General features: G+C 44.8%; 1 protein-coding gene across 11 annotated transcripts in view; it reads right to left on the bottom strand.

The window, feature by feature from the left end:
- Positions 1-27914, bottom strand: part of TIAM1 (TIAM Rac1 associated GEF 1) — a 192936-nt gene that overhangs the window by 77399 nt on the left and 87623 nt on the right. For 6 of the 11 annotated variants that reach the window (XM_057410178.1, XM_057410177.1, XM_057410179.1 and 3 more), the window contains one exon: positions 5929-6908. In XM_057410178.1, the coding sequence (XP_057266161.1) occupies positions 5929-6897 (969 nt within the window). In that variant the 5' untranslated portion in view covers positions 6898-6908. Of the gene's footprint in view, positions 1-5928; positions 6909-12217; positions 12397-27914 lie in introns of all 11 variants that reach the window. The other 5 variants (XM_057410172.1, XM_057410171.1, XM_057410173.1 and 2 more) reach the window with 1 other exon arrangement.

Below are 27914 nucleotides of genomic sequence, written 5' to 3'. Positions count from 1 at the left end.
AAGGCACAATGGGACTACGTGAATAGGGACTCAAATCAGTGAGATGCACACTGCAGATGAAAAGCAAGAACATCTCACTTTCAGGCACTTACTAAACTATGTGTCACTAATTATAATTTGATGGCACACGACTTTGTCTTTATTTCCTTCCTCAATTCCATCTGGAGTCAGACAACTAAGATTAAAGGCCTGGGTCAAACTGATTAAGAATCATACTTAGACTGAAAATAGACATGTTTTCCAGACTACAGACTGAGATGTACAGAATTACTTTAATAGGAGCAGAGCTTCAGCTGCTGAAGGCACTCTGCCTGGAAAAGTGATAACCGAGGAGGGCTATAGGAGCAGGCTGCAAGGTCACAAGTGTTGTACTGGGAATGAACAGGATGCAGTGGAAGCCAGAAGCAGAAAATTATTTCAGAAAAGAGAATTCATGAGGGACAGGTCAACCCGACAGTCTTGGACTCATTACTTGCTCAGGAAGACGCACATCACTGATCTTCTGGGATCAGGAAGAATGCCCCAAAGGAAAGTTTACCCTGTATTCTCCCACTTTCTTTCTTTTTCTGACCTCTTGATATTTGGGAAATGAAGTATTAAGCCAGATGGTGCTTTCATGTGACTGACTCAGTGTGGTCCTTTTACACTTGAGGTTATGTCCTCTGTGCCACAAAACTATTCATGAAAAAGTTTTACACAACTTAAAAACAAGCATCACCAATCTGGAGTTTAGCCATCCTACAGAGCATAATGAAACACTATAACCTGTTATAAAATTCCCTGAGATGGTAAAAAAATAGTATCTACTGGAAAGATATTCTAATTTTAGACTGGTTTCTCTGTACATCCTCATCTAATTCTCACAAAAAAAAAAAAAAAAAAAAAAAAAAAAACAAAAAAAAAAACCTTGGTTTCATCTCCTGCATATTCTGTGAATTTTTTTCATATAGGATTTTTTTTAAAGGTTTGAGATCCCAAATTCCTTCAAGCTACCTACAGAGACCTAAAAATAGTAATAAACTTGACAATCAGACAAAAGGGGATTTCACATGCCAAGGACAGAGTCTGCAGCTGGCGGTGACTGAGGTGCAGTTTCCAAGTCAATCAGGCAGGAAGTTTGTTCACTCTCCCCCTGCTCAGTTCCACAACAAACACTGGACTGGACACAGGAAAAAGCCTTTGCTTTCCCTGCAGAGTTGAGGGACATCTTCTAGCAGCATCTTCTCAAAAGTTATGCAAAAAAAAACTGGACTGCATCATTGCAGCACTAACGCTGGAACTGAGCTTTCCAGATGAAATCACAAATTGGACTATAAAGCTCTGAGAGGAACAAGACACTCATCTCATAGGTGAGTGGCTGACCAAGCAGAAATGCTTTGGCCATCATTGGATTTTAATGTACACAGGAGTCACACAATGTTCTAAATACTGCTTGTAAACACCATCTCTCCCATAGAAAGCTTCAAACATACTAGGAACTACTCCTAATGTCTTCCCCTACAAAGCAAATAACCAGCACTGGAAGCCCATGAAGGTCTCTGGTTTTGATGTCCACTGCCATCACCACCTCAGCTACCACAAAATCCAGAGAGGAGGAGTGGAACCTGCTGAGCTGGAGCCAGCATCGGGTAGCAGACACACTGCCAACACCACAGCCAGGCACATAGGTTTTGCTATGTGACAGGAACATCTTCTCTACATGCAGGATGTCTTCACGCAACTGCCCTGGTAGCAGAGTTGATAATGTCAGACGAGGTTCATGCCCTAAGTGAGGCTGCATCCCCCTCATTTGATGATCTAAAGAAAACAGAAGTCAGAAAATATCCACAGAGGGGGAACATGGAATAAGGAGATGCTAAGATGGGCTTGGAAGTGGCACAAAAACGTATCTCACGGTTTCCATTCCCTAATTCTGCCCCTCAGATTTCAATTAGGGCTCATAACAGCAGGGGAGTATGTGGTTACATTTGTCTCTGAACACCCACTAGGAAGAGGAGGAGGAGGAAGGAGTATCCTGCAGGCAGATGTTTAGCTGCAAGCAGGACACAACAGAGCTGTTTCACAAAGTCTGGATCCCAACAAGCAGGTTGTAGGATCCCGGGGACCTCACAACCCACAGTCAGAACAAGCTGTATCCAACCAGAGCTTGTCTCCCTTTAAGCAAAAATGGGTGAAGATGTCAGCCAGTTAAGCTTTTTCCACCTACATCACGTCAGCTCCGAAAGCCAAACATGATCCCAGCAGAGCTCTCCGGGAAGTCTCGCTTCATCAGAGCAGAGCCCTTAATGTTAAAACATTACAAAAACCAGAACTGCTGCGTGGGTGCCCCAAGCCCACCCTGTGAATATTAACAGTTTGTGCATATTGAATATAATTGTCTCTCCAGCATTAAAAAGCTCTCCCTCTCAATTAGTGGAAAGTGACTCCCACAGTTCAATTTAAGGTTTAAATTTGGAAGGGAGAGATTTGGGGTTTGTTTTTTTTTTTCTTTCATTTTCTTTTATTTAATGTACTTGTAAAGAACCCACAGATAAAACATTACAACAAAACATGTACAGCTCCATTCAAGGATGCTTTTTTTCCAGGAGCAGGGGTCAGCACATCATGAAAATTACAGCTACTGACAACTTCTGATCAATTTAGCCCACATAGAAAATATGACGTACATGCATATAACAGTGGCTGGACTCAGGAATGAAACACAAGGGCACAAACCCATTGCTGTGGTCTCACACTTAACCTACGCTCATTGTCATCTGCTTTCAGGGACCTCTATAGGAACTAGACTAGTCAAAAGATAGCTACAAGTGACCATCAGGACCTTCAAGCACTACTAGCACGGGGGTAGGTCAGACTAAAAAACATGTTAATATCCCAGCTATGACTTTCCAAAACCTGAAAAAAAAAACTCACTAATAAATACAAACCCAAATTCTTGTGAGGATGGGCAATGATGATCTGGGCAGAAATCTCACTCCTGTCTGTTAGGCTCAATTAGGTGATTTTGAACAAGGGACCTATATGTGCACTGTTAAATAACACAGGGTCACTGGCCTGGAGGCCAAGAGGGAAGACTGTGTCCAGCAGCACATTACATGTGGCCCTGGGTCACCTCTGTGTGGTGCCCCTATGGCCCTAAAACATAGCTATTATTTTGAGGGACTGGGAGGGGGGAGGCAGCTCAAAAGGCTGGGAAAAAAAATGACAGTTTTGCATCAGTCCACTAAATTGTTTTTATAGCATTATATGTTTTACAGCATGAGGACACATATGGCAGGCTCTGGGTCAATGCTCAAAGCAATCACCAAGAGTGTGAAGCCCCTTGAGAAAGTGTTGAAAGACTGGGAAAGGCAGAGGAAAACAAAATTCCCCAAACTGTACCCAAGTACTGTCTGGCACAGACCAATGCAGTGCCAAGGAGCACATTAACATTAAAGCAGCAAGGCCATCAGCTCTACATCTCAGCTTCCACCATCTCAAGTAGTATAACAATCACGCTCTACTTCACACCAGGAGTGTCAAGTAAAGATGAGCAAAGTGCTGAGACATCATCAGACTGGGGACCTAGTACAGAGCAGGTTGGCAGCTTCCCTCCTCTTGCCCCACCCAAAGCCACCTAATCAGGTTCACCAATGAACCAGTCCTTTTATTTTGTGTGCAAATTTGGTCTTCCTTTTTGCTCTATTAAACATATAATGATTGTCATTTCCCTAAGCTTGCTAAAGGTAGGCTTGGGCTAACAAGACTTCATTGCTGACACATATCTTATCCCTTATGCTGCTAGGATTAAAGACTTGGAAGGAATTTTAACCTTTCCAAAGCTTTAATTTTGTTGAATTTATGTGCTAATAAACACTGCTGAGACTCCTTATAGCCACTGTCTCCAAGCTCAGGAGATACATCTAGTGAAACCAGCCCCACAAAGTGATGTCCCTGGGTATGGCTGAGGCCTCACAAAATGCTACGCAAATCTGTGACTTTCACTAAGTGCCTCAGAGTAATCTTCCTAATGCCAAGAGAGACACCAAGAAGAAAAACAAACGCTTCGCTGCTCACCAGCGTCACTGTTCTCTTTTTGTTAAATACACTTGAAAGAGGGCTGGAGGCAGCAGTTGCACCTAGCAATCTCCATGAAAGCTGTTAGGTTTTCAAGGCTGCCAAATAACATCCTTTTTTTGCTTGCTGTTGTTTTTCTCTTGCTTTTTATCCTGCACTGCCCTGATGGAGCACCAAAGGTTTTTTTTTTTGCACTCACACCATAAACATACCCCTGAAAATAAAGGGCTGATTTTGAAGTACAAAGCTGCTGTTGTGGGACACTGCAGCATCTGCTTTAGCATGTCATTTTTATATTTAGAAGCGGCGTATCTCCACAGATCAAGCATGGCCGGAAAGTCACTCAGCAACCCCTTCCCATCAGCTCTCACAAGTCAGTGCCAGCAGACAAGGGGGGCACATGCTCCTCTTGCCCTTCAACAGCCCTCTGCACCTCCACAGCCCTGCACCTCCCCTGCGGCACACTGCAACCTGCCTGACTCACGCTGCCCAGCCTCGTATCTCCAGCACTGGTGTCCTGCCAACAGCTCAGTCCGGCAGCAGGACACGAGTCTGCAGGCCTCCGACTTTGACAGAACGTGCTGCTTTTTTTTTTTCTGGGTCACGCAGTGTGGTGTGCGTACACTGCATGGCATATGTAGGATAAACCATGCAACAAAATCAGGGAAGCCACTGAAGGATGCAATCTGGTGCACAGCTCTGACCTGCGCAGCCACACTGTTTTGTCTGTGTCTCCCTGACATGTTTCTGAGCTGGTGCCCACAGCTACAAAGCAGTTCATGTAAAAAACACAGCCAGCCTCTTGCATTAGGCAGCTGGACCATGGCTCTGAGAAGGTCCAGCAAGCCCAGCAAATGCATTTAAACTGAGGGCAATATGCCCGCCATGTGTATGCCACACGCAGCTTGTACAGGTGGGCAGGATTTGTAGCTCCTTTTTCCACCTCTCTGAGCAGTCTGCCTCTTCGCTGTAAGCAGAATTGCTGTTTGCAGCACCAGACGGTGCTGTGTAACTCAATCAGGCAGAACACAGCCAAGAAAAGCAGGGCAGAACATAAAAAAGACCCAACAGCAGCCATCAAAGCAAAGGTCACAGGTCTGGTATTTGGATAGTGGGAGGGGCAGCAGACAGAAAAGCTGATCTTGGCTCAGTGCTGCCTGTTAAAAGGGTGAAGGATGAAGGGTATGACATCCTCCCTGGCTAGGAGAAGCAGCATCTTCTCCGTACATCTACATCCCCTATCATTTTTCAGTTTACAGCAGTTTGGCACCGCAGCTTGTTGGGCTGGAAGTCTCCTGCAAGGGACAGCACTGTTTCTAGGTGATGTTTTGCACAGATATGAACATCAGCTAATTAGAAGAGTGAAATTTCAACCTAGCAAGTGTTTACGATAGAGGGGAGAGGAAACACTGATATGCTGCTGCTTTGCTTCCAGCCACGAGAGCCGAGTGCTTGCACATGTGCAGGCAGCAGAAGGCAACAGAGCAGCGAGGGCAGAATGGGGAGACACAACCAACACGTGTCAGCTCCCGAGTGGAGCAATTGGCTTTGGCAGCTACCCTGGGAAAAAAGGCACCATCAGCACTGCAAAACACTCAGGAAAATCTTTAGCTGGCAAATACAGATTTATCTTTTCCAATAGGCAGTGAGGAGTGGAAAAGGCTCAGAGCTTCAGATAAGGAAGGGAGCAGTGACAGGATCAAGCCAGATGTGGATTCTGGTTAGTTCAGCTCTCTCTTGGACACAGCCTTCTTCTTGGAAAAGGGGTGTTGAAAGAAAACAGAACCTGGAAGAACCTGGAATATCTTTATCTACAGACACAGCTTAGCAAATGCCACACACTTCATTTTACATAGAAGAAAACTGCCTTACCTGAGTAGTTTTTGCCCTTCTGCCTTGCATGCTGTTACTATGGCTAATTTGAGGGTTGGTGGCCCCTTCGGAAAGGCAGTGGGATTTCCTACAGGGCAGCGTATTGTAATTATTATAGGAAGGCGCATCCTCAGCGGTAACCGATGCCATCTTATGGCTCCCAATATCGGGGATGTCGGACACTAAATTCCGGCAGTACCCTCCAAAGGCATTCCTTGGGCCCCCGTTGACAGTAGCGCTTGGGGTTTTGGGGGAATACAAGTCACTCATAGAGTTGGAACGCTGGCAGGCAACCAGTGGCTGGGGACTGCCATCAGCCTCCTGTGCCCGAGGGGCTTCAGCATCCTTCTCCTCAGCCAAGCCCAGGATTTCCTCATTGCTCGTTAAATGCTCCTGGCTGAGGTCAGAAAGTGAAAACTCCAGGCTGTCTTCACGCCAGATGTCGGCCGATTTGGAGCGCTTCTTCTTGAAGCTGGCTGTCTCCATAAAGTTTGTCCCGTTGGACGAGTATCGATGCGACCTCCCATCACCTTCTCCCAGAAAGGGCGGCTCGTCCCCGTAGAGCCTGCTCTCCTCCGAGTCAGGCATGCTCTGGACGGAGGCGGCGGTGAGCACGGTGCTGCTGTCCACACTGGGGGTTACAGAGGAGTCGGTGTGGTAGGAAACAGGCCGCAGGCCCATGTCCATGCGGTCCACCCAGATGGGGCTTCCAAAGTCCTCTAGGTTAGCTTCCTGGGAGAAGGGCTCCAGGCCATTCTCCGCCAGGGACTGGGGGATGCTGGGGGTGCTGCTGGAGCGGGTGCTCACTTCTGAGTTACGGTGGATAATTTTTCCAGAAGAAGCATGCCGTGTCCGGCGAGAGGCTTTATTGGAGAGGCGCAGAGAGCGGGAAGTGTGCTTGCGACCCAGGCTGGTGTGCTTGTCTCCATAGAAGGCGTGCTCCACGCTCTGGCTCTCTGCGTTTCCCATGGTGTCACAGTCTGCAAGGGGAGAGAGTGGGGACGGTTAAAGGCAGCAAGCAACACGCAGCCGAAAAGATGAACAAACACCCTAGTACGCTGAAAACACTTTGTTTTGTTAATGAACCTACACCACAGCTTCCACCCGGTCTCACAGCATGCACTTTAACAGTGGCGACTGGTCCCATAGAATTAATTAAGGAAGCCAGCAACTGCACCAGCAAACTTACAAATACAACTCAGTTAAATCAGTATGCAGGAAAAAGCCAGACGATAACTATGCTGGTGTAAGTGAAGAGTGTAGAAAAGGAAAGGATTGAAGCTTGGAGTAAACTGCAGCCAGTTTACCACCAAAGTGCACTGGCAATCTCAGCTTTGCACACGTTTGTTTGATTCTTAGCACTGGCTTCACAATTCCAACAAACCCTACAAACTCAAAAATCAACAGCTATTGTTTATCTGCGTGTAATAGGAGGCCAAAAAGTTGATGGATATACACCTTTATCTGAAATCTTACTTTTGTTTTTGTTAGGAACTGTGAATTGAAGAACCAAATAGCAAAGTACAAATTCAACTCTTGGCAGCAAGCTAATGATAGGTTTGATTTCTGGAACAAAAAAAAAAACAAAACAGGGCAACATTAAGCAGGTACAGAGAGCCCCACACAAAAAAGCCATATAATGAAAATAAATTAGCATGAGTGACTCAGACTACACAAAAATAACTTTTCCTTCCTACTCACTCTGAAAGCAGATAGCTAGATCTAAGCACTTTGATCTAGCACAGAGAAAACTAAGCTGGAACACATGGACTGGGTTTCTGCCCCCATCTCTGTACCTCACCTCCTGCATTATTCAGTTGTGCACATCCTGTCGTGAAACAGGTTTCCCATCCAGAAGATGGGAGTGATGATTTGGATTCAACCTTGGAAAACACTTTGAGGTCTGTGATCTCACTCTACAAATGTCAGAAATATTTTATCAGTAGTATTGGGTCCTTCTGGCCAAAGAGCAAAAAAGAAGAAGAAGAAAAGTAAATGTTAAAGTACATGGCCATTCAAAACTAAACAGGAGATCCTGAATTACACAGAAGACAATTTAATCTAGATAAATAGTCCATAAATCTTGAACAGAAATTCCAAGACAAAACTTCGTCATATTTCTGTTAGTCTTGGCTGAAAAATAAGCTGCCTTGACAGTAAAATAATCTGGAGGTTTTCATTTCTTGGGGCAAGTTCCTCTCCTTTAACAGGATGCGCTGATGGCTATTGAGCCAGATGCTGGCAGAATGAATGGGATTGTGTATTTTCCCTTGCTACTTAAATACACACTGTTGGTGCTTCAAGAAACTGAATTAGCCCTACATAAATTACACAGAAAGCGAGGTATTGATTGTGCTAAACACAGGCACAGCAGTTCTGCCATAGGCTGCCATGGGTGCATATGCTAGAACTGAACTTCGCAGTGATACTTCGGAATCACAGTGAGAGGACTGCACTTTTCTACTCTTCTACCCAGCTAAGTAGGTTGTGTCTGAGGCTAAAAATCTGTTTACTGCTGGAGCAAGAGGCACCTCCATGTATCTAAAATAAATATAATCACATGTGAAGTAAACTATACCGGGAAATACCCTATGTCTACTGGAATTAATGGCTGAACTCCCATTGACTGTCATGAGACTCAGATATCATGCATCATTTAGAAAAATAAATGCACTGAAGAGAGGGCAGGTTTTAATCTAAAAAAACCTAACAGCATTATAAATCCCTACACAAGGTTTATTATTCCTTAAAAGCTACAGCCCTTTGATACAGACCAGACTGAAAAACAAATGTCAGCTAGGTTTTGCTTCTAAAACATTTTAAAGCACAAACACTGCATTTTGTCTTCCACACTAATGTCTAAAACCAGACCTCAACACCCTCCCCCGTCTTGCAAAAGAAACCCTCTTGGGGTAATGCTTTTAGCTGCTTTGATTCTGAAATTCTTGGTAACCACACTTCCATTTGACAGGATTTCCACTGATTGCAAAGCCCATCGGAGCATGCAGCCATCTATCCCCAGTCTCCAGCTTGCAGCCATCACTTTGGTGCCTATTTAAGGAAAAAGAGCAGTTTCTAGAAGTCCTCTTGAAACCCTGAATGATTGAAGAGTGGCTCTTTACCTTCAGAAATTGCGCTGCTGAAGGGCAGAAGCATCCAGCGCACATCATACAGCCAGGCACACTTGCTGATGAAAATGCCAGGCAGAGTGGCTATGAAAAGCAGCCCCGTGCCACCACCTCAACGTAGTCTCCATGCACACCAGGCAAAATTTCACCCAGCCAAAAAGTAACAGAACCACAAACGACTTGGCAAGGAAAGGAGCAGCAGCTCAGGCTGCATCCCGTGAGGAAATAAACACTCTCATGGAAGGAGGAAAGTCTTTTCTCCGCAGACGGCAGCAGGAATGTTTACTGAGTGATTTCACACAATGAGAAGTATCTGCTAGATACTCGCAAGAAGTGTCAGACTTCGAAGTAAAGGGCTGTCCTTTTCCAATTCTGTAGATTGGCACTTTAGGTGAGGACACATTTGCAAATCCCACAGACAGCTATCTAACCCATAGACTAGCCCATACCTCACTCTTGCACCCCAGAAGAGGCCTTACCCTAATCCCACTGATTTCCCCAGCATTACATTGCAGGTTTGCACAAATGCTGTTTGGTGGGTGCAAGAGGGCTGCAGGCAGAGATGGTGCAGCTGATCCATCTGCAGCGATGCAAGACAGTGCCACCTCCATGGCTTGTCACCATACCCTAGCAGAGGCCAGCCCACTTGAAGATGCAGGACACAATAGCCTAAATCCCTCTTGGATGGGAAAAGCCAACCCTCCTGTGCCAAGCTGAGGGTGACTGTTTGTGGGGTGCCTGAGACCAATGGCTACCCCTGGAAGGGTCCCCCATCTACCCTCTCACCCCCATTTTTGTGTCCCCTTTCCATTCCTGGCTAAGCATTTCCACCAGTTAACCTGAACCAATTCAGGTGCTCATGCAGCCGAGTCTACTAAACCAGCAGAAAATAAATACATTTATGGGAGGGGAAGAAGACCATGGCTTTTATTAGTTTATTTTGCTGAGAGAGTGAGTTGAACTGGCACATGCCAGAGGCAGCACAAGGGTGCCTGCCTGGGGACACAGCAGGGTGAGGACGGGGCAGCACAGCTGGAAGGTGATGCAAGAGCCAGGAAAACGGGAACAGCAAGTGGCACCCCGCTCATCTTTTGCAGTACTGAGCTGTTAGGTCAGCTGAGGCTGTTGTGGAAAAGCAGCCCTGAAACATGTGAATTCACACTGAAACAGATGCCAGTGTCCTCAGCTAGCAGGAGCAGGCACTGGGCAGGGAAGGGGAGCCCCAACCTCCCCCTTCCTGGGGTAGTGCAGACACCCTGGGGCAGAAATGTCTTAAACTGCTCCAGCTCCGACTGCCAGATGCTGCCTGTCTATGGCTTAACTGAATTTATCACACTCAATGAAAAAAATCTGTATCAAATTAAGAAAATGAGTAATGTTAATGGGAGTTGCATGCAAATACTAGTAGGACAAAGGCTCCCCTTGTTAGCTCACCCGCCAAATCCGAAGGTGACCATTAAAGACCCATCAAGGTACCACCAGGATACAACATAAATCAAGTGTGACACGTCTTGATGCTTTAAGCAGGGCTGTCGCTCTCGACCATTGATTGCAACGTGTCAGAAATGTGTTCTGAATTACTCTCTGAAGCAAGCAGAGATCAGCGTGCACTGCAACCAGAACTGGTTGGAAGTTTTTCAGCAGAAAATGTTGATTCATCAAAACCCAAACTTTTCATGGGAATAGACTGCTTTTGATGAAAGGCTCCTCCACTCCAAAAGGGAGAGATATGAATGCTGAAACAGGGAGACAGGCACGTCCACTGGAAGAGGCACCAGCTCAGTGACTCAGTTTCTTGCCAAAGACACAGAAGATTGAGATTTGTATCTGCAACCCAAGTCAGGCAAATGAGGGGTGGCAACTTGTTCCTCCACATCCTCAAGAGGCAGCCTGACCATCGAGGTATCGGGCTGACCACTGAGCTGTTGGCTGCTCTGGGACAGAGCTCTCTGTTATGAAAGACCTGCTCCTTCCTGGTTCAGAGCAGGGAAAATGTCAAAACTGTGGAAGTCTTCAAGCGGACAGGAAAGTCCCTCTTGAGCCAACCTGCACCTCAAGAGACGTTACATGGGTTTGAATTCATTGGGTTTTTTTTTAAACAAAACTTAAAATTGACATCAACATTAGGATATAAGCAGGGAGACACACAAATTCTGCAGGAAAGCTTTGGAAATAACACGGTTGCCCCACACCAGCTACCCTAGACAAGCAGGCTGACCTCTAGCTGAACTGCTGAGTTTTTACTGGATGAGTCTTACATGAAATGGTTACACATAAAGACAATCACATTCCAGATGACCACTGACAACAGCCCCCTCAAAGAATATAATTTTATTTAAAAACAGTAATTTTCCTTTAACTTCCCTTACCCCAAATATTAAATATTTCTGAAAATAGCTACAAACCCAACATACCCATTTCAATAAAACCTAACTTACTGACTCTCCAACCTCCAAAAAGTTGGGCCATTAGATTCCAGAAGAAAATCTGAACTATATTAACTTTCCAACCAAATCTGAAGCACCTCACAAGACAACAGATTGCAAATTTAAAATTAGATTCTAGTGGGAGGCCCTGGTGACAAATCCGTATTTTTCTCCTGGAGCGGAGCTTGAAGACTGTGGGAACCAGAACAATGATCAGATCCACAGCAAGCAGCGAGCCTACAGAAATAAACTTTTGCTAAAATCTGCCAGCCAACAACAAAGATTTTTACTGAACTCACAAGAACCACATAGAAAAATGTACAGGACTAATAACCAAGTGTGAACACACACATTCCATTGTAATTAAAATGTGCTGTCTCAAAAGGGCAAGAGAGAGGCTGAAATTCCACAGTAAGCCTTTGAGTTTCTCCGAAACTCCAGCAGCATATTTAATTGTTTTCAAATCAGAACTTTTTAACCAGCCACTGTTTTTTTGTAAGCCTTTCTCGCTTAAGTTAAAGTATGGGATGGACTTCAAAAAGGCCCTGCAGGCGGTTCAAACAAGAGGAGGAGAGAGGGAGGAAAGGATGTCATCAGTAGCTGCTTGATAGCCATTCAAATGCTGTTGGATTGCTAAACGGGTGTAACTATAAACTGCATGCAGCTGATCCCCTCCCTCGAACCACTATACAACACAGCAAACTCCTCAAGAAAAATATATGGACACACATGTACCTTCCGAGGCAGTACTGGTATCCAGCGCAACCTTCCCCAAGAGAGCTGTGGCATTTAGAGGTGCCGAATTGCAAATGATACCAAAATGAACAGTTACTGGGACTGCAGAAGCTGTCAGCACCTGCCACTCAGCGATTCCATTACTCTCACGTCAGAGTCTATGCCTATATGCCAAAAACCTGGGGAGAAAGAGGGAAGAAAAAAAATCAGACAAAGGGTTAGCAGGAACAGCTATAGAGGAGGACATCTTCTGCCTGTTATCATCACTTACCCAAGAAACACTGTGCAATACAGCATGCAAATGCTGTGCTTAAATTTGAGTGATGAAATCTGATGATGGCAGAATAAATGAAAAGCCCAGTCAAGCACCATCAACCCAAACTACATGATGTGGAGAGCTCCTCTTCCCACCACTTTGTACAATAAAAATCCCCAGAGACATTAACATGCCCCTGCTGAGGACAGTCTGTGTTAGGCAGGGCTAGAAAACCTCAGGTCCAAAAACATGCCTGCATCCAAAGACGCCCACCAAGAAAGAAAGGCACCTTCCAATAAACCAGGGTTTAACTTCTGGCAGCCAGGAGGGATCCAACTGCCGAGGGAACAGGCCCAAAACTAGAAGACCTCAGAGGAGATTTCTCTGTGCAGACTGTCTCATTTACAAAAAGGGTGATTATCCAAGCAGGGATTTCATTAACATTTTTCAAGGGCGAATCAGACATGTAGGGCAGAGCATTTACATGCGTTTTTGTGCACAGTGAAAGGATCGTTGGGTTAATTGCATTCACTAAGGCGCAGATACAAGAGAGCAGTCTGCACTTATTTAGACATAAGACAAGTCATATGAATAGTCTTCAAGTTACACACATGCGTGCACTCATGTGGGCACCAAATCCCAGTCTTATTTTGTCCTGATACTTCTGGCAAGCTTCCTAGCAAGTACACCAGCTGCAGGTCCAGTCCTGTGAGACACCAAGAACCACAGCCTCACCAGAGGGCTGGGTGCGCTGCCCATGTCAGCTCTCAAGTCACCCAACTCCTCCTTCTCCCAACCAAACACCAGCAGTGAAACATCAATTCAACACCACACACAGAGTGTTGAGAGTTACAAACTTTTCCAAAAGTCTCAAAGAACAAAAACCTTGCAAGAGATTACTGATGCCCTTCATGTTATTATTGCTGCTCGGTGGGGAAACTGTGATCCTCACTCTTGGCTGGATTCTCAAAAGAGATGAGAGTCACCAGCTCCTTTCTAAATTAAAACCATTCTCATTTTCTTTCTCCTCCTTCATGTTCCCCTCTCTGCTCCCCACCTCCCCTTCTTCCCCCGAGCTGTTGGTTGAGATCTGAAAAGCAGTTCATGAATTGCTCAGGAGCTGGCAGAAATTAATAAAATGAAGCTCATTTATATTGAAATGGACTCATTACCATGCCAGCTGCCAATAATTTGCAAGACAGGAATCTTGCTGACAAACAAGGTCCTACAGGCAAGAGGCTTCCCACCTGCATCCACCACACGATGAGCAGCCCTGCAACGTGCATGCCTCACCTCCAAAGAAAAAGGAATTGTGACCATCTTTTTCAGATCCGCCTGCTGCTGCCTCAGAAAACTTGTCCGAAAGCAGAAACACCCAGATGCAGCCAAGCGCTTTATCTAATTTTCCATCTTGAGCAGTTTTTGAGGAGTTTGTAACAGACAAACCTGATCCGGACTGAAGCAAACGGGTCACTTCTGTGAGAAACCAACTACAACCCTGCTTGCTCTATACGCTGCCTGTGCTCCTCCAACACAAATTGTTCTCTTCTTGCACTCATTTGTTAAAAAGGTGGGAAGATCCAAAGTGGATGTTTACAACTGAATACTTTTTTATCCAAATCCTCTCTCCAGTCCAGCACTTCTGAAGGGCTGGCAAAAGTCTTTACCATGAACAGATGAGTATCATGCACACATAGCTCCTCCAGAAGAGAAGGATTTATTATTACCCTGATTCTTTCCTGAAAAACTTTGTTCCTGTTTGCTTTTACAACTTGGACAATCTTTCTGAAATGAAACCAAGTCATACTTTTCAAGAGTAACATCAGTTTTTCATACTTTTGTGCGCCATCAACACACACTGGAATGGTCCCTGTCCCTGTGCATCCCAGTTCACTCCAACAGCCAAAGCTCTGCACAGCAGAAATTCTGGAGAATAGTATGAATCAACAGTCATTTCATACATGGAGTGCTGAAGTAGTCTCAGACAAGGACTTCCCTCCAGCAAGGTCTTGGCAAAAGGGATGTCCATGCTCCCTCATCAGGTGTAAAGGCAGAAGCAAACAAGAGCACAGCCCCATGGTTTGCTTCCCAGCACAAAACCCTTCCTTGCACAGGATGTATTTGCTCCCGTGGACGTTTGCTCTGTCAATGAAGCCTGACAAAGGTAGGAGCTGACCACGCGTTCAGACCACCAGTAACTCACCACTAACTGTTCTCAGGGTAGATGGTCCGTTGCAAATGTTCACACATGGAACAAGTCACCTCATTAGAAAAGAAACATCAAATAAAGATTTCTACACTTCTATGCTTAAGACAATATTCAGACTCCTACAGACATGCATGCACATGCACACATACATATGTCTATGATGCATGTATGCACACATGTACGCCAGTGTCTGCATACATCAATGTAACTCCTCTTGTTCTTTGAAGGTTTGGAGTTAGCACAGCTGTATTTATTTCACAACCACAAACCAGCGCCTTGAAAAATCAGGCTGAAGATTTCCCACAGGGCTCATCACACAGCAACTTAAGTCAATCCAAACTGAGGAAGCTTGCAGCAATCCACCATGAATGGATTAAATAAATGCATAGTAGGGAAGCAGAATACATTAAAGGAGCACCTTGTTATTCATCACATCTGCTACCTGTGATCCTAGGTACAGCAAAGGGAGGTTTGACTTTCACATGCTGCAAGCAGTTTGCCATGCCAGGAGATTAGGAAGAAAACCAGCACCCCTATTTTCTTTTTGCTTGCGGACACTGGACATGAAAAGTAATGGATGAAAAATATAGAAGATGTAGTTTTCTTAAAGCCCACTTTTTCAAAGCACAACCCAGCCTTTCCAGTAAGGAAAAATTAGTGTTGCCAGTATAACCCCTTGTGCAGTGTACATGAAGTTGTCAAGAAGGATGACAGCTCTATTTCAATTCTATTTTTACTTTTTCATTTTATGATGCATCGGTTTTGTCAGATTCCAAATGCAACTGCAGATGTGAGATCAGTTGGTCATTAAGCAAATCTTCATCCATCTTTGAGAAGCCCTCGGTAATTCCATGATAAACCATCAGGATGTATATACATAGACATAAATCAGTAGTCATTTCATACAAAAACTGTTTAATATTAATCAGTGAACTGAATACAGCTCTGGGCTGTATTCCCCACCCACAATCCCAGTTCCACAGCACTGTAACTCCAGTGTTCGATCCCGTCTCCTGAAACAGAGAATCAGGACCTTTATTTGTAACTGGAGGCCACATTTTGTTAGCCTTTATTATCTCTAGTTAATACGAATTGCTGCCAAAATCAAACTATCAAAACACCTACCCTGAGAAGAAGGTAAATGGTCTAGAATGCTCCAGGGTCCTGGTGTCCTGGCAACTCTGGCTCTGACCATCCCATAGCTGTGGGCTGCCCTCCACAAAGTGAAACACTGCAACCCACATGAGATGGATGGGTGGATGGATGGGTGGATGGATGGGTGGATGGATGGGTGGGTGGATGGATGGATGGATGGATGGATGGATGGATGGATGGATGGATGGGGAGAGGCTGCTGTGCTGTGTGGCCAGATCTTTGTCTGACAGGCCTGAGTGCACACATGGGTTCATAAATGTAATTCAGAAACGCTCCCAGCTTCCCTGTTCTTGATGTAGTCAATGAAACTGTACAACACTGAGCCCTTAGACCAACACTAGTGGATTTCATATCATGATGTCAAATAAATGACAAACACTCTCCTTTTTGTGTTTTCTTTCTATGACATATAAAATGTCTTAGAACCTTTTCAGTTGTGGGAAAAAGTCATTTTAAACCAAACACAGCTTATACTGTCAAAGAAAACAGCTACTCCTGAAACCGGAAGCTGACAACGATGAACATCCTGACAAGCCTGGGGAGACCATTTGCACATCTGCAAGAATTGGCCAGCAGACCTGGAATTGCAAAACCTCTCTGCAACTGCCTCACTAACATGCAGCCTTTGTGTCTGTCACATTTAGAACAATGCTGGGTGATTGTTCCAGATGAAGAGGAGGGGAAAGAAAAATAAACCCACATTCCCTTTGTGAAGAACTCTTAAAGGAAAGATGTGGGAAGCCTTGTTCATCCAGCACCACACCTAGGAGAATTTCTAAGAAAGGGAAAAAAAGGCAAAAAGAGAGGGAGGGAGGGAGGTGCATTATGAGACCTAAAATCTCTGTATAGCTGACAATCAACCATCCCCAAATCACAGTAAAGGGAAACAAAACCAGAAGCATGGCACTGCCAAAGCACTGTAGGGCCTTGGTAATAAATTCATGGAAGAGAAGAGCAGGTAGCCCAAGGGAAAGACCCCTCTTCAGGGTTTCTATATTTATACAAGGGGATGTGAATAATTGACACAGTTGCGGCTTTGTTTGTTTTTTAATCATATTTACAACTATCTGAACATGTTTTAAGTATTTCTCCTTCCCTTCCCTTTTATTTTTAATGGTGGGAAAATCCCCCTTTCTTCCCTAGGGGAAACCTGCAAGGTTTTACACGTTTGCAGAGAAGGGCAAAGCAGGGGAAGGATCCTAATTTCAGATCATCAGACATAAGCAAATCTATGGGAAGCCACGAAGGCAACTCCCTGGAGCCTGCGGGGCAGACGAACAGCAGCTTCTGCGCAGCACCCTGGGAAGTGGAGGGGGTTTATAATCCACTCCAGGGAGCTGCAGCCAGCCCCAAGCCATGAGGGAGCTGCAGGGAGGAAGGAGCCCACTTGGCTTCCATGGAGGACAAGAATGAGAAAGTACTGAGTGTGCATTTATGAATTACTTTTTAAAAGATAAAAGGAATGCCCAAACTTCATCTGAAATAAAAATAAGGTGCAGTTTGTTTATTTACCTTTAGGTTGCACATTACTGTTATTACACTTTGCTTGAAAAAGACTTTTTGCTTGTGCCAAAAGAGTAGGGAACTGTTGATACACAATGAGGATGGGACGTGCCAAATGCATTAAAAACTCCCTTTATTTAGTAGTAACAAAAAAATGTTCAGACCAGGAGACAGAGCCCAGAATGGATCTATCAGAGCACTCACTGCACAGCTGAGGACAGGTAGCTGGAAGAGGAAGGAGGGAGAAGCAGAGCAGCACATGGCAGATGATTCACACACAGAAGAACCACGCAGCACCACAGTCCCCACAATAAAAATTAAAACACTTGGCTTGAGTGACCAGGGAACCGCTGAGGCAGGATGTGAAGGATTAGAGCGCTGTGGAAAAAAATTAAGGCCAATAATTGGAAGAGGGGGAATTGGAGAGGAAGCGTTTAGTGTATATCCTCATTTAAGCACAGAGGTAAGTAATCTGATTTTCAAGCAATGCCAAAGACCTCACACAGATCATTAAGATGGTGCTTGAGATATGAAGACAAGTATCTAATTTTAGATTAGTACTTAAGTACTGGGGAGGGATTCCAAAGGTCTACAGGAAAACAGGCAGCATATTAAACTCAGGTGGGTGCACGATCAGAGTAACTTTCACGTTTTGGTCACTCTCTCTGACAGAGAATGAGGTATGTCACTGAGATACAAAAGCATTATAAGCTATGCTACATAATTAGTATAAAGGACATAAAAGTTACAACAACTTCCGCAACGAGGCCACAAGGGAAGCATAATAAGGAAAAGCACTGTAGCAAAGGATGTCCTTTTAAGTTTACAGCATGTCTTGCAGAAGTTTTGGTACCAGTATCTCTCTCAGTGAGCTCATACTTTCAAATCAGCACCTTACAAAATTCAGCCTTCACTTAAATTGTTTGCCAGGGATGGAGTGCAGAGCAGAGCTTGATTCCTGCCTGCAGCCTGCCTCCTGTGCACCCTGGGCAAGCTGGGGATACTCCCCACAGCTCCTTTTCCTCTCTGCCAAGTGTGAATATAGCACTCTCATCAACTACGGTAAGACCCAAAATGGCTATACCCCCAATTCTAAAAGGCACTGGGTGACTCCAAGGAGGAAAGTCACATCTAACCAGCAGAAAGCACATGTTAAACATCCCACACTTCCTGAAAATAAGAGAGCTTGTTGCCTGACGTGTTGGAGGCGCTATGGCTTGGCTGCTCTGGCAGGATAGGGCAAGGTGGAGATGCTTGAGACTGCAGTTCACCCAGACTTAAAAAGACTACCAATAGTACTACCAGCTTCAGTATGAATTGAGCACTCCCACCAGCGCTGCTGGAGAGGACAGGAGGAACAAAAAGGAGTCTCAGTGAAGAGGCAGCCCTGCTTCACAAAACCCAACACTGGGAATTAGATCTACTGTTTATTCAGAGCCTGGGAGGAGAGGCAGGTGAGTATATGACCAAATGGCTGCTGTTTTCACCTAGTGTGATGATAACAACCGCAACAGAGCAGGTTTCTCATCCTGGCATTACCATAGTGTAAGCTCTCGCCATTTCTCCAGCATACAGGAAAAAAGAAAAACACTCATGCAAAACTCGGCTGGTCTGTACCAGCTTGGCACTGTCAAAGATAAATCAAGAATTCAGATTTTATCTTGCACGTCCTGACAGAACCTGATCACTCAAGAGCCATCGCAGAGATGTATCCACACCACCGCAGTTAAGTTTATCCTGGTTGACCGGTTTTAGTCACAACTCGTACATCTCCTGACACAGCTCCTGCTGATAGCTCTCCCCTGCGGGAGGAACACACAACACCAACACGCTGGGTGTTGCTCCTTTAATTAAGAGGGGGCAAAACCCATGAGGGATGGTAATCCTGGGGGAAGACTCCCTTAGGGCTCAGGGTGTGAGCCTCCATCCTGGGAAGAGACTGGCAGGGAGCACAGAGCCCTGCCACAGGGTGGGAAAAGGGACCGATCAGCAAACGTTTTTGAGAGGAAAAGCCAAAACTACCAAAAGTCAGGCTAAGACAGCATCATGATGGAAAGCTGAAACCCATCAGCTCTGAGTGCGGCCTCAAAATAAAATGAATGCTTTGCCTTCATTTTCAGTAAGGGCATGGGGGAGCAAGGCATGTGAATCACCACATCTGAGGTATCTGAGGAGCAAAATTCAAAGAGTTGAAAATGTGCCAGTCAGCAGGAGTTTTGAATCTGCATCCCAAAACTATGAGAGAAGTGGTGCAAGCAACCACAGGGGTACAGACAAGAATTTTTATATTAAAACCTGCGGATCAGGATCCTGCCTGGGACTGCAGAACAAGTGATCCCAGCAATGACATACCCATCTGTCTGGCTTCAATGGCACGCAAGGCGTAAGACTGGAGAGCACATCTGAGAGACAGAACAAGGAAAAACATGGGAAGAAATGGGAAATTGAATAAAATGCAATGTGGATTGTGGCATGTTACTCTGATCAATTTCTCCAACAAAATAACCCATCATCCAGGGGAGGAAAGCCAGGAGATATCTTTCCAGGAAACTACTGGTTAAACTGAAGATGATGCAAATTGGCATAGCAATTGATATGCATAAGAATCTTTGCAAAGAGGTTGTGCTGAAAGAAGAATTATGTGGCTCAAGGGACCAGGTTTTATAATGTTTTCAATGATGACATGCAAAGAAAGAACTTTCCCAGTGATTTGTGCTGATGACACAGTCAGAAAAAGTCACAATACAAAGAGAGCTTTTGTCTCACATTGATCCCAGAGGACCACAAGCTCCCAATGTGATAAAAATTACCAAAAAAGTAAATGTAATCAAAAGATGCACCAAGCAAGACCTGCCCAGCAGAAACACGAGTGAATGCTGTCACAGAAGACACTGACCTCATCTGGAATAACATACGCAATCCTAATCATCTGTGGCAAAGGTTAATGCAGGTCAGGCTACCTTCAAGAAAAGCAAGGCGGACACAGTGAAGCATAGAGTTTCACCTGAGAGGTGAAAACAAGAAGACTGTCTCATGTGGCAAAACAAGAGGCTGTAAAAGGATATGATTTATGAAAAGGGTAGGTTAAAAAAATCACAAATTCAAACAGTTGTATTCATAGTAATTTCATCCTGACAATACAAGCAAGGCAAGGTTAAAGTGGACTGTGCCTTCCTCCCGCTCCCGCTCTCCTTTGCAAATGTCCTGAGGTCTGGCAGCAGTCCCTAGTACCTGGCTCCAGCGGAGACGTTCCTAAAAGCAGCCAGCCCCCAGCATGTGCTTGGGATCTCCCAGAACAAGACAAGACATACAGCAGGCAAGTCCCCACCATCCCAGTGTGACTGGTGATGGTCCCGGGAGCTGCAGGAGCAAGCCAGGGTGATCACTCTCTCAGACATGTTTCAGAGGACAAGGATTGAAGGCTATACAAGTTTTGCAGGATGATTTCTCTTAGACAGATTGAACTTTGCCTCTAGAGTAACAAAACTGTAGTCAAATGGGACACAAGCATATAGCAAAGAGGCACCTTTGTGCACTGAGCAACCCCAGCGTACCTACTGAGTTGGCTTGTTCAGGAGGCAGTTACTGCTCTGGATTTCATGAACTGACCAGCCTTGGTGTGATCCATGGACTGCATTTGCATCAAGAGAGAGAGCTCAACTTTTCAAAAGATGTGAAACTCATGCTGTTCCTGAGCAGTATGAAAAAAGTAACATATTGATGCTGCTGGACTAATGCTCCATAGTTTGGCAGGTACAGGAGTTGGTTCAAATTCTCCTCTGGCTTGCAAACTATGGTCAATAAAGGTAAAATGTTGTTGCTGGCACACATAAGCTACTTGTAATTAGTGCAAAGCCAGCACTGCCAGATAACCAGCTGTGGGTCTTGTACCTTTTTGCTCCTGACATCCTACAGAGCAGACTGCCAAAGAGAGCATTGGTTTTCTTCTTCTTCTGAAAATTATTCAAAAGCATGATCAGAGAAGGGGCAAGGAGAAGTGCTCCAAATCCTAGGTGGGAATTTTCCAGCACCAGGCTCTCTCTTTTTCTTAGTGCCCCAACATTTAAATATTATATGAAAACAATAAGCAACTACTTACAAGACAAACTGAGGACAACTGTTCCAGGAACATCTCTGTAACACAAGTAACTCAAGAAAGCCTCCTATGAAGGTGCCTTCCACAGAGAGGCGTACCATAGGGATTTTAGGCTTGCCAGAGGACTTTCATCTGGACCTCCCTTGTTTTGGAGGAGTGACATCCTCTTGGGTATAGATTAGAAAGCAGCATGTGGGTGCATGTGCATGTGAAGGGGTGAGGGTGGGGAAGCCACTCTTTTCTATTTTGTTGGTCTATGTGGAAAATTAAGTTTTCAGTTGAAAATACTGAGTAAGTTTAAGTCAAATCCATAGTCATAGCGATCATTCACAGCCTCCAATCCTGCCACGTGTCTGCCTAATCCCACCTGGGAGCTCCAATGAAGCAGTATCACTTGACTGTGGCCCTCCACAGTTTATAACCTGCTCCAGAGTTTCTCAACTGTCCCAAACTCAGAAACCACATTTCAGTGAATAAACCATTCACCAGAAAAGAAAAATTGATTGCCTAGTCTGAAGTGAACCATTACTGGAAAGCCAGCCGGCAGAGCTGTTTATTAGAGAGAGCGCTACAGATGCTGCCCGACTGAAGCACAAGAGTGCTGGTGGAAAAGTGCTGACCGTCAGTTCTGGTTCAATGCCTTTTTGATAAAAAAAGGTCACTAATAAAATGTTCTGCCTTAATATTTATAAGAAGAGTATTTTTCTTACCTGTAGCAGTTACTGTGGGGTATAGTCACAAAAATGAAACATTATACAGTGCTAAAGTATTACGTGGGATTTTTTAGGAATTCTAAAGTACACATTAGAAATGCAAACTTCTCACAAAACAATAGCTGTACTTCTTTAGAAATGCTGGGTTGGTGAAATATCAGCCACACTGTCAAATGAAGACACAGTAAATCTACACAGCACTTGATATTTTCAGCAGTACTAAATGTCATTCCATCATTTCAACGCTTCATGTTGGTATGTGGCCCAAAATAGTCCTAAGAGAAAATAACCCGTTTCCTCTTTAAATTTAAAGAGTAGTAGATGATTTTAGTAGCTGAGAAAGCTACTGATATTTTCTGTGGCATCATTCCCGGCCCAAATGAAAATAAAAATTGTGGTAAATGTACACACAGTGTATTTGTAGACACACTGACCATATTCACCTATGCCCACAATACAAGTGAATTATTCAGCCCACCTGAGCTCATAACAGTTCCTGACTTCCCATGAAAGGCATCTGTCCAACAAATGGAGTGATCTCCAAGCTGGAGGAAAGACCACACTTTCCCAATAATTTCCCAGCACCATTTTGTCCGTGTGCACACAGCCCCCACTGTGTTACTGGATAAAGTATTTTTTATTCAAATGGGTGTTCAAAATAATATCAGGGAGCCTGAATTTCAGTCCTCTTGAAAACCATGTTTTCTCACTCCTCCCCCCTGGATAAAGCCACTAGGAGAGGTGACTCTCCCATGCCTTCCACTCCACCAGCAGCCACAGCCTCACCACATCTCCACATTGATGCTATAGACCTAGAGCAGAAGAAGTAACTTATTTTTTGCAAGAAGTGGATACACCTCAAAGACAAATAAGAGACTACTGCCATTTTGAAGTGGAATTTTAAAGGGAAGCCCTTTAAAGAGGGGCCAAAAGAGAGTAGCAAATGACACCTTTACAGTTAAGCTAAACAAAGACTCCTTGGTTTGCAGTGCTGCACCAGCCTTTCACCTCTTTTTGGAAGACAATATTCTTTGTGCTGGTTCAGAGGTCTTTACCATTGAAGTTTTCACATCGCTAGTACAGAGTCTGCCTTAGAGATGCTCTGGTGACCTCTGGATGTTTTGCCATAAGAGACAGTCTTCCTCTCTTAAAGGATCACCTTATCACTCAGTACTTATGGGCTGCACATCCTTTCAAGTCACCCACAAGTGAAATCAAAATATTTCAAATGCAATTCCCTCTTCCAGTTGTTTACTTGTTTTTTTTCCACCACTCGTCAGAGCCAACATATCTACATGAAAAGAGGAGGAGGAGGAAAGAAAGCTAGTATTTTGCACTTCATCATTTACAGTTTTCAACCAACGCCTACAAAATCTTTCTCCAAAAGTTATCCCCTATATATTAAAGGAGGAAAGACTCTGTGCAGTGCAGGAATATAAGCACAGGCTCAAAATTGAGGCCAGACCTATGTTGCAAATATGTGCCAACACAGCTATGTCAGTCACAAATTTGATGGAGCATGACCTGTGATTATGCCTGCAGAGACCACTGCAATACAGTTATAGGAGCAAAACTGTGACATGACTTATAGTAACACTTCTTTTTTCCCCAAAGAAAAACAAGCTTAGAATAAGCTCTTCCAGCAAAAGCACTGTTTTGCTGGCATAAGCACCAGCCACATCAAGAAGGCTTTGTACCACTGCAAGGAGGCCAGGCTGGTGCACCACACCAGCGATGAGCTGTTAACACATATCTGGCCTTGTTGCACCCCACTTCTGTGCCTGCCCTCAGCAACACAATGCCTTTCTTCATTCCTCCACTAGCCCTGCTGCTCTCGGCTTCCTGGGAGGGGAAAGTCATTCTTTTCTGCATTGGTCCCTGTTGTGTAAAACCTGGGCTGCTCCCAGCAGCCTCTTATCATTGCGACACACAGCAGCACAAACACTCTCCTTTTTTGCCATACTGCAGCCAATTGCTTCTCATCTGCGAGCTTCTGGCTGCACCAAGGGTGGGCTGAAACCTCAGGTCTGTCAGGGGAAGAAAAAGTGTCTCCCTCCGCTGTGCTGACACCATCCTTTTCTTCAAGGAGCTGTCAAGCTTACACGTATCAGGCTCACTCGGTACAAGCCACCACATGAGCGAGCCAGCAAGCCTCCCTCCCACCTTCAGAAATAACAGCTCTCTTCCACACCTTGCCCAAAAGCCTTAGTGAAATGGGTGAAAAATTAATTCCGTGGGCTGAGGGAACTGAGGGTGTTTAGTCTGGAGAAGAGAAGGCTCAAGGGAGACCTTATTGCTCTCTACAACTACCTGAAAGGAGGATGGAATGAGGAGGTGGCTGGTCTCTTCTCCCAAGTAGATAAGACAAGAGGAAACAGCCTTGAGCTCTGTCAGGAGAGGTTTAGATTAGATATTAGGAAATATATCTTCACCAAGAGAGTGCTCAGGCATCAAAACAGGCTGTCCAGGGAAGTGGTGGAATCACCATCCCTGGAAGTGTGCACAAACCATGCAGATGCCCTCAGTGACATGGTTTAGTGGTGGACTTGGCAGTGCTGGGGTAACAGTTGGACTTGATGATCTTAAATATCTTTTCCAACTTAGCTGATTCTATGATTCTATTTTCAGCACCTTTTTCATTGCCCCACAATGCCCTCACCAGCCAGGCAGTGCCTGTGCCTCTAAAGCCGGCTCCTCTTGCCCCTCTCTCATGGGATATCCCACCAGGGTTTGGCTGAGGGGAAGGCTTCTTTGCCACCTCCTCCCTTTCTCCCTGCTCTGGCCAAGAAAGGCTCAATAGCTCCAGTGAGGAGGATAAGGAGGAAGCAAAGGCAGTGGCAGGCAGCACTGCTGCTCTCCCCAGCTGCCAGCTCCCAGGTAGCAGTCCCAGCACATCTCACTTCCCCATTTGAAAAAGCCTGTCCTTCAAAGGAAGTTCACAGTAAGCATTTTGAAAACACCCTTCTTAACATCCTATACATAACTTTTGGCAATACCTGAAATTCCCACAGCAGCTATGTTCAGGAAGGGTACAAAAAAGCAACCAAGCACTCTTGTTCCTCTGCAAAATGGGTTCATTGCTTTAGAATTTTGAGAGCCCAACAAAGATGGCACAGGCTTGAGAAAAAAACACTCCTCCTTTCAGCCCATCTCACAGGCTGTAGCGTCTACTATACCGTCCTCCTGGTGACATCTGGGAGGTTGCAATTAGCAGTACCTACCAGTACTTCTGTAACCTTATACAGCATAGCCAAGAGTGAGCCCATTAACTGTGACATTTTTGTGGGAATTCTGTCAGTTCATTTGTTCTGGAGGCTTATATTTATAAAAGGTACAGAAATCTGATGGGCTTCCTTTGTTCGCAGTGTTTCAGACAGACTCACCAACTTTCAGGGCTCATTCCAGGTTTAGTAATTAGATTAATAATTATCTACATGGGTAGTAAATCCATTTTAAAGACAATAACATTTGAAGAGTAACTTAATGTTAAAAACAAGAGTGGCACTCCTCCAAACATCACCCAAAATCCCACTGCACCAATTAATATGCAGAACATTGTTTAGGCTGACCACTTATCAGCACAGTAGGTCACAAGGGAGAAGTAATTTAAACCAGCCGTGCCTGCAACGGTTTTGAAATGAAACAAATAAACTACTGCAGCCACAGCTGGGAATGTGGTTTGAGGCCAGCTTCCACCACCCCCATTTACCATTAGTTCTTCTTTACTCTGAAAAGTCCAAGTGATTTCATCTGATGGGGGAACAGAGCACAGACCTCATTCACCGGGATGAGGTGATGGGGCAGAGAAAGCGCCCTGTGCATTGCTGGCCTGGCAATCTACATGTCAACAGCAAGCACCATAGTGAGAGCGGGGTGCAGATCCCCAGCACAGAGACAGGGATGGGCACCAGCACTGCTCATGGGTATCAGCGCTGCATGTGTGCCACAGGCAAACAGGCAAACACCCCTCGACCACCTCACCCCTCTCCATCTCAAAACAGAGGCCATGCAGCAGCCGCCACAGGAGAGGGCTGCAAAAAGAAGCCAGACACGAGGTTTGGCATGTCTTATCTACACCCAGCTGTGGGAAAGGAGGAAAGCCCTCAATTATCACTTCTTACACAGGTTTTAACATGCCTGGACATATTCCCTGCCTCTTAAAACAAAAAAAAAATAATTAAGCCATGGAAAGTAATGTATAATCACTTTTGCAGGGTACCTTCCCACTCGAGCTTGCAGCGTCTGCCCTGCCATGTACTTTTCCCAGTGCAATGTCACTTGCGAAACATTTTACACAATGAGCACCTAGAACTTTTCAAGGGGAAAAACTTCCCCTGGCCTCACCAGCAAATTAGGTGAGGAAAGAAAAGATGCACCAGTGGAGGTTGAACACAGAGGTGAAATTAAGAAACATAAGCGCTAGTTTACACAGGAGATGCAGGAAGCTCTGGCCAAGCATACAGCCAAGTGCATCCCAGGCTGCTGGGTTCAGGCTTTCAGTCAAACAACTCTTGCAGGGCCCGGTGGCAGCATACACATAACATGCTGCAACAATTTTTTAGCATCTACTGAAATGCAGAAAGGCTGTACATGGACCGCTCTAACCCATACTGAAACATGGAGGTGCAGACACTGGCAGGGAAAAATCTTCACAAGAATAGCTCAGTTGCGGGCAGGCAGAAAGCCACGCCAACCCCCTGCCAAGTAATGCAAGCACATCTCTCGAAGCCATTCATAAAAGCTGGTGCTCAACTTGAGGCACGAAACATTGAGAAAAACCCCAGACCATGAGGCAGCTAACATGATCTAGAACATCAAAATGCGAGGGGAAGGGCAAGAGATTGCACTTAATCTTCCTAATGAGCAAAAAGGCTGGGAAAACTCTAGGAAGATTTTGTACAGGGATTTATAGGTGCTCACAGGAGCTCAGCAAGGTTAATAACCTGCTCTTCTCACAACGCCGCACATAAATCCGCAACTTTAGGGCACGAGGCCAACTTTGTAAGTTTATGCTCAATAGTTCCATTTTAATCTTCCTCCTTACAGACTGACTTCCAACCACGTTTTGAAAAGGAAACGAGTCCAATACTTGTCTTAACAAGTGAGCAACACCTGCTCCAGTGCTTTTGGTCTTACTGTATTGTTTTGTTGCTTAAAGCCCAAGCTAACAGGGTTAGGGGAAAAAAAGGCTCATGACCAGTTTCAGGAATAAGAGGAGAGAAAAAGACTTCATTCATTCATGCCTTTGTTTTCCTGAAACTTATCCTGACATTTCTCTGTCAATACATCATGAAAAATGCAGAAAATGCAAACACAGGCAGGATGGTGCTTCAAAGGGAAAAGGTACAGCCCTGCTTTGGCTCCCAGTTTCTTCTGACTAAGCCTATATTCTGGGATATTTCTGCATCAAGAGACCTTTTTACTGGAACTTTTAACAAGCAGGGAAAACAGAATAGCATCCCGCTTGCCAAGAGTAATTGTTTATGCAAGATTTCCAGAATCCATCTTCTTTTCCCCCACAGAAAACTGATGTCCACTCACAGGGAAGATATTTAAATGCTATAATATGAGACCTGAGCAAAGCTCAGCACTGCTGTAATGCAAATTGGCTCCCACCAGACTCAAGGGATGTTTTTATATGAACACTCACATGACTGAACTTAAGTATTATCCCACAGCGATGCACCAAGGTCGTTGTTTCAGATATCACCCTGACAAGCGATTTTATTAAAAGAAACAAGATTAAAAAATTATGCAGAATTCCA

The sequence above is a fragment of the Pezoporus wallicus genome, unplaced genomic scaffold, assembly GCF_028554395.1.
Source record: "Pezoporus wallicus isolate ANWC-B61680 ecotype Strahan unplaced genomic scaffold, APGP_CSIRO_Pwel_v1 contig_7011, whole genome shotgun sequence".
Lineage (NCBI taxonomy): Eukaryota > Metazoa > Chordata > Aves > Psittaciformes > Psittacidae > Pezoporus > Pezoporus wallicus.
Note: the sequence above shows the minus strand (reverse complement) of the source record. Positions and strands in the feature narration are given on the sequence as shown.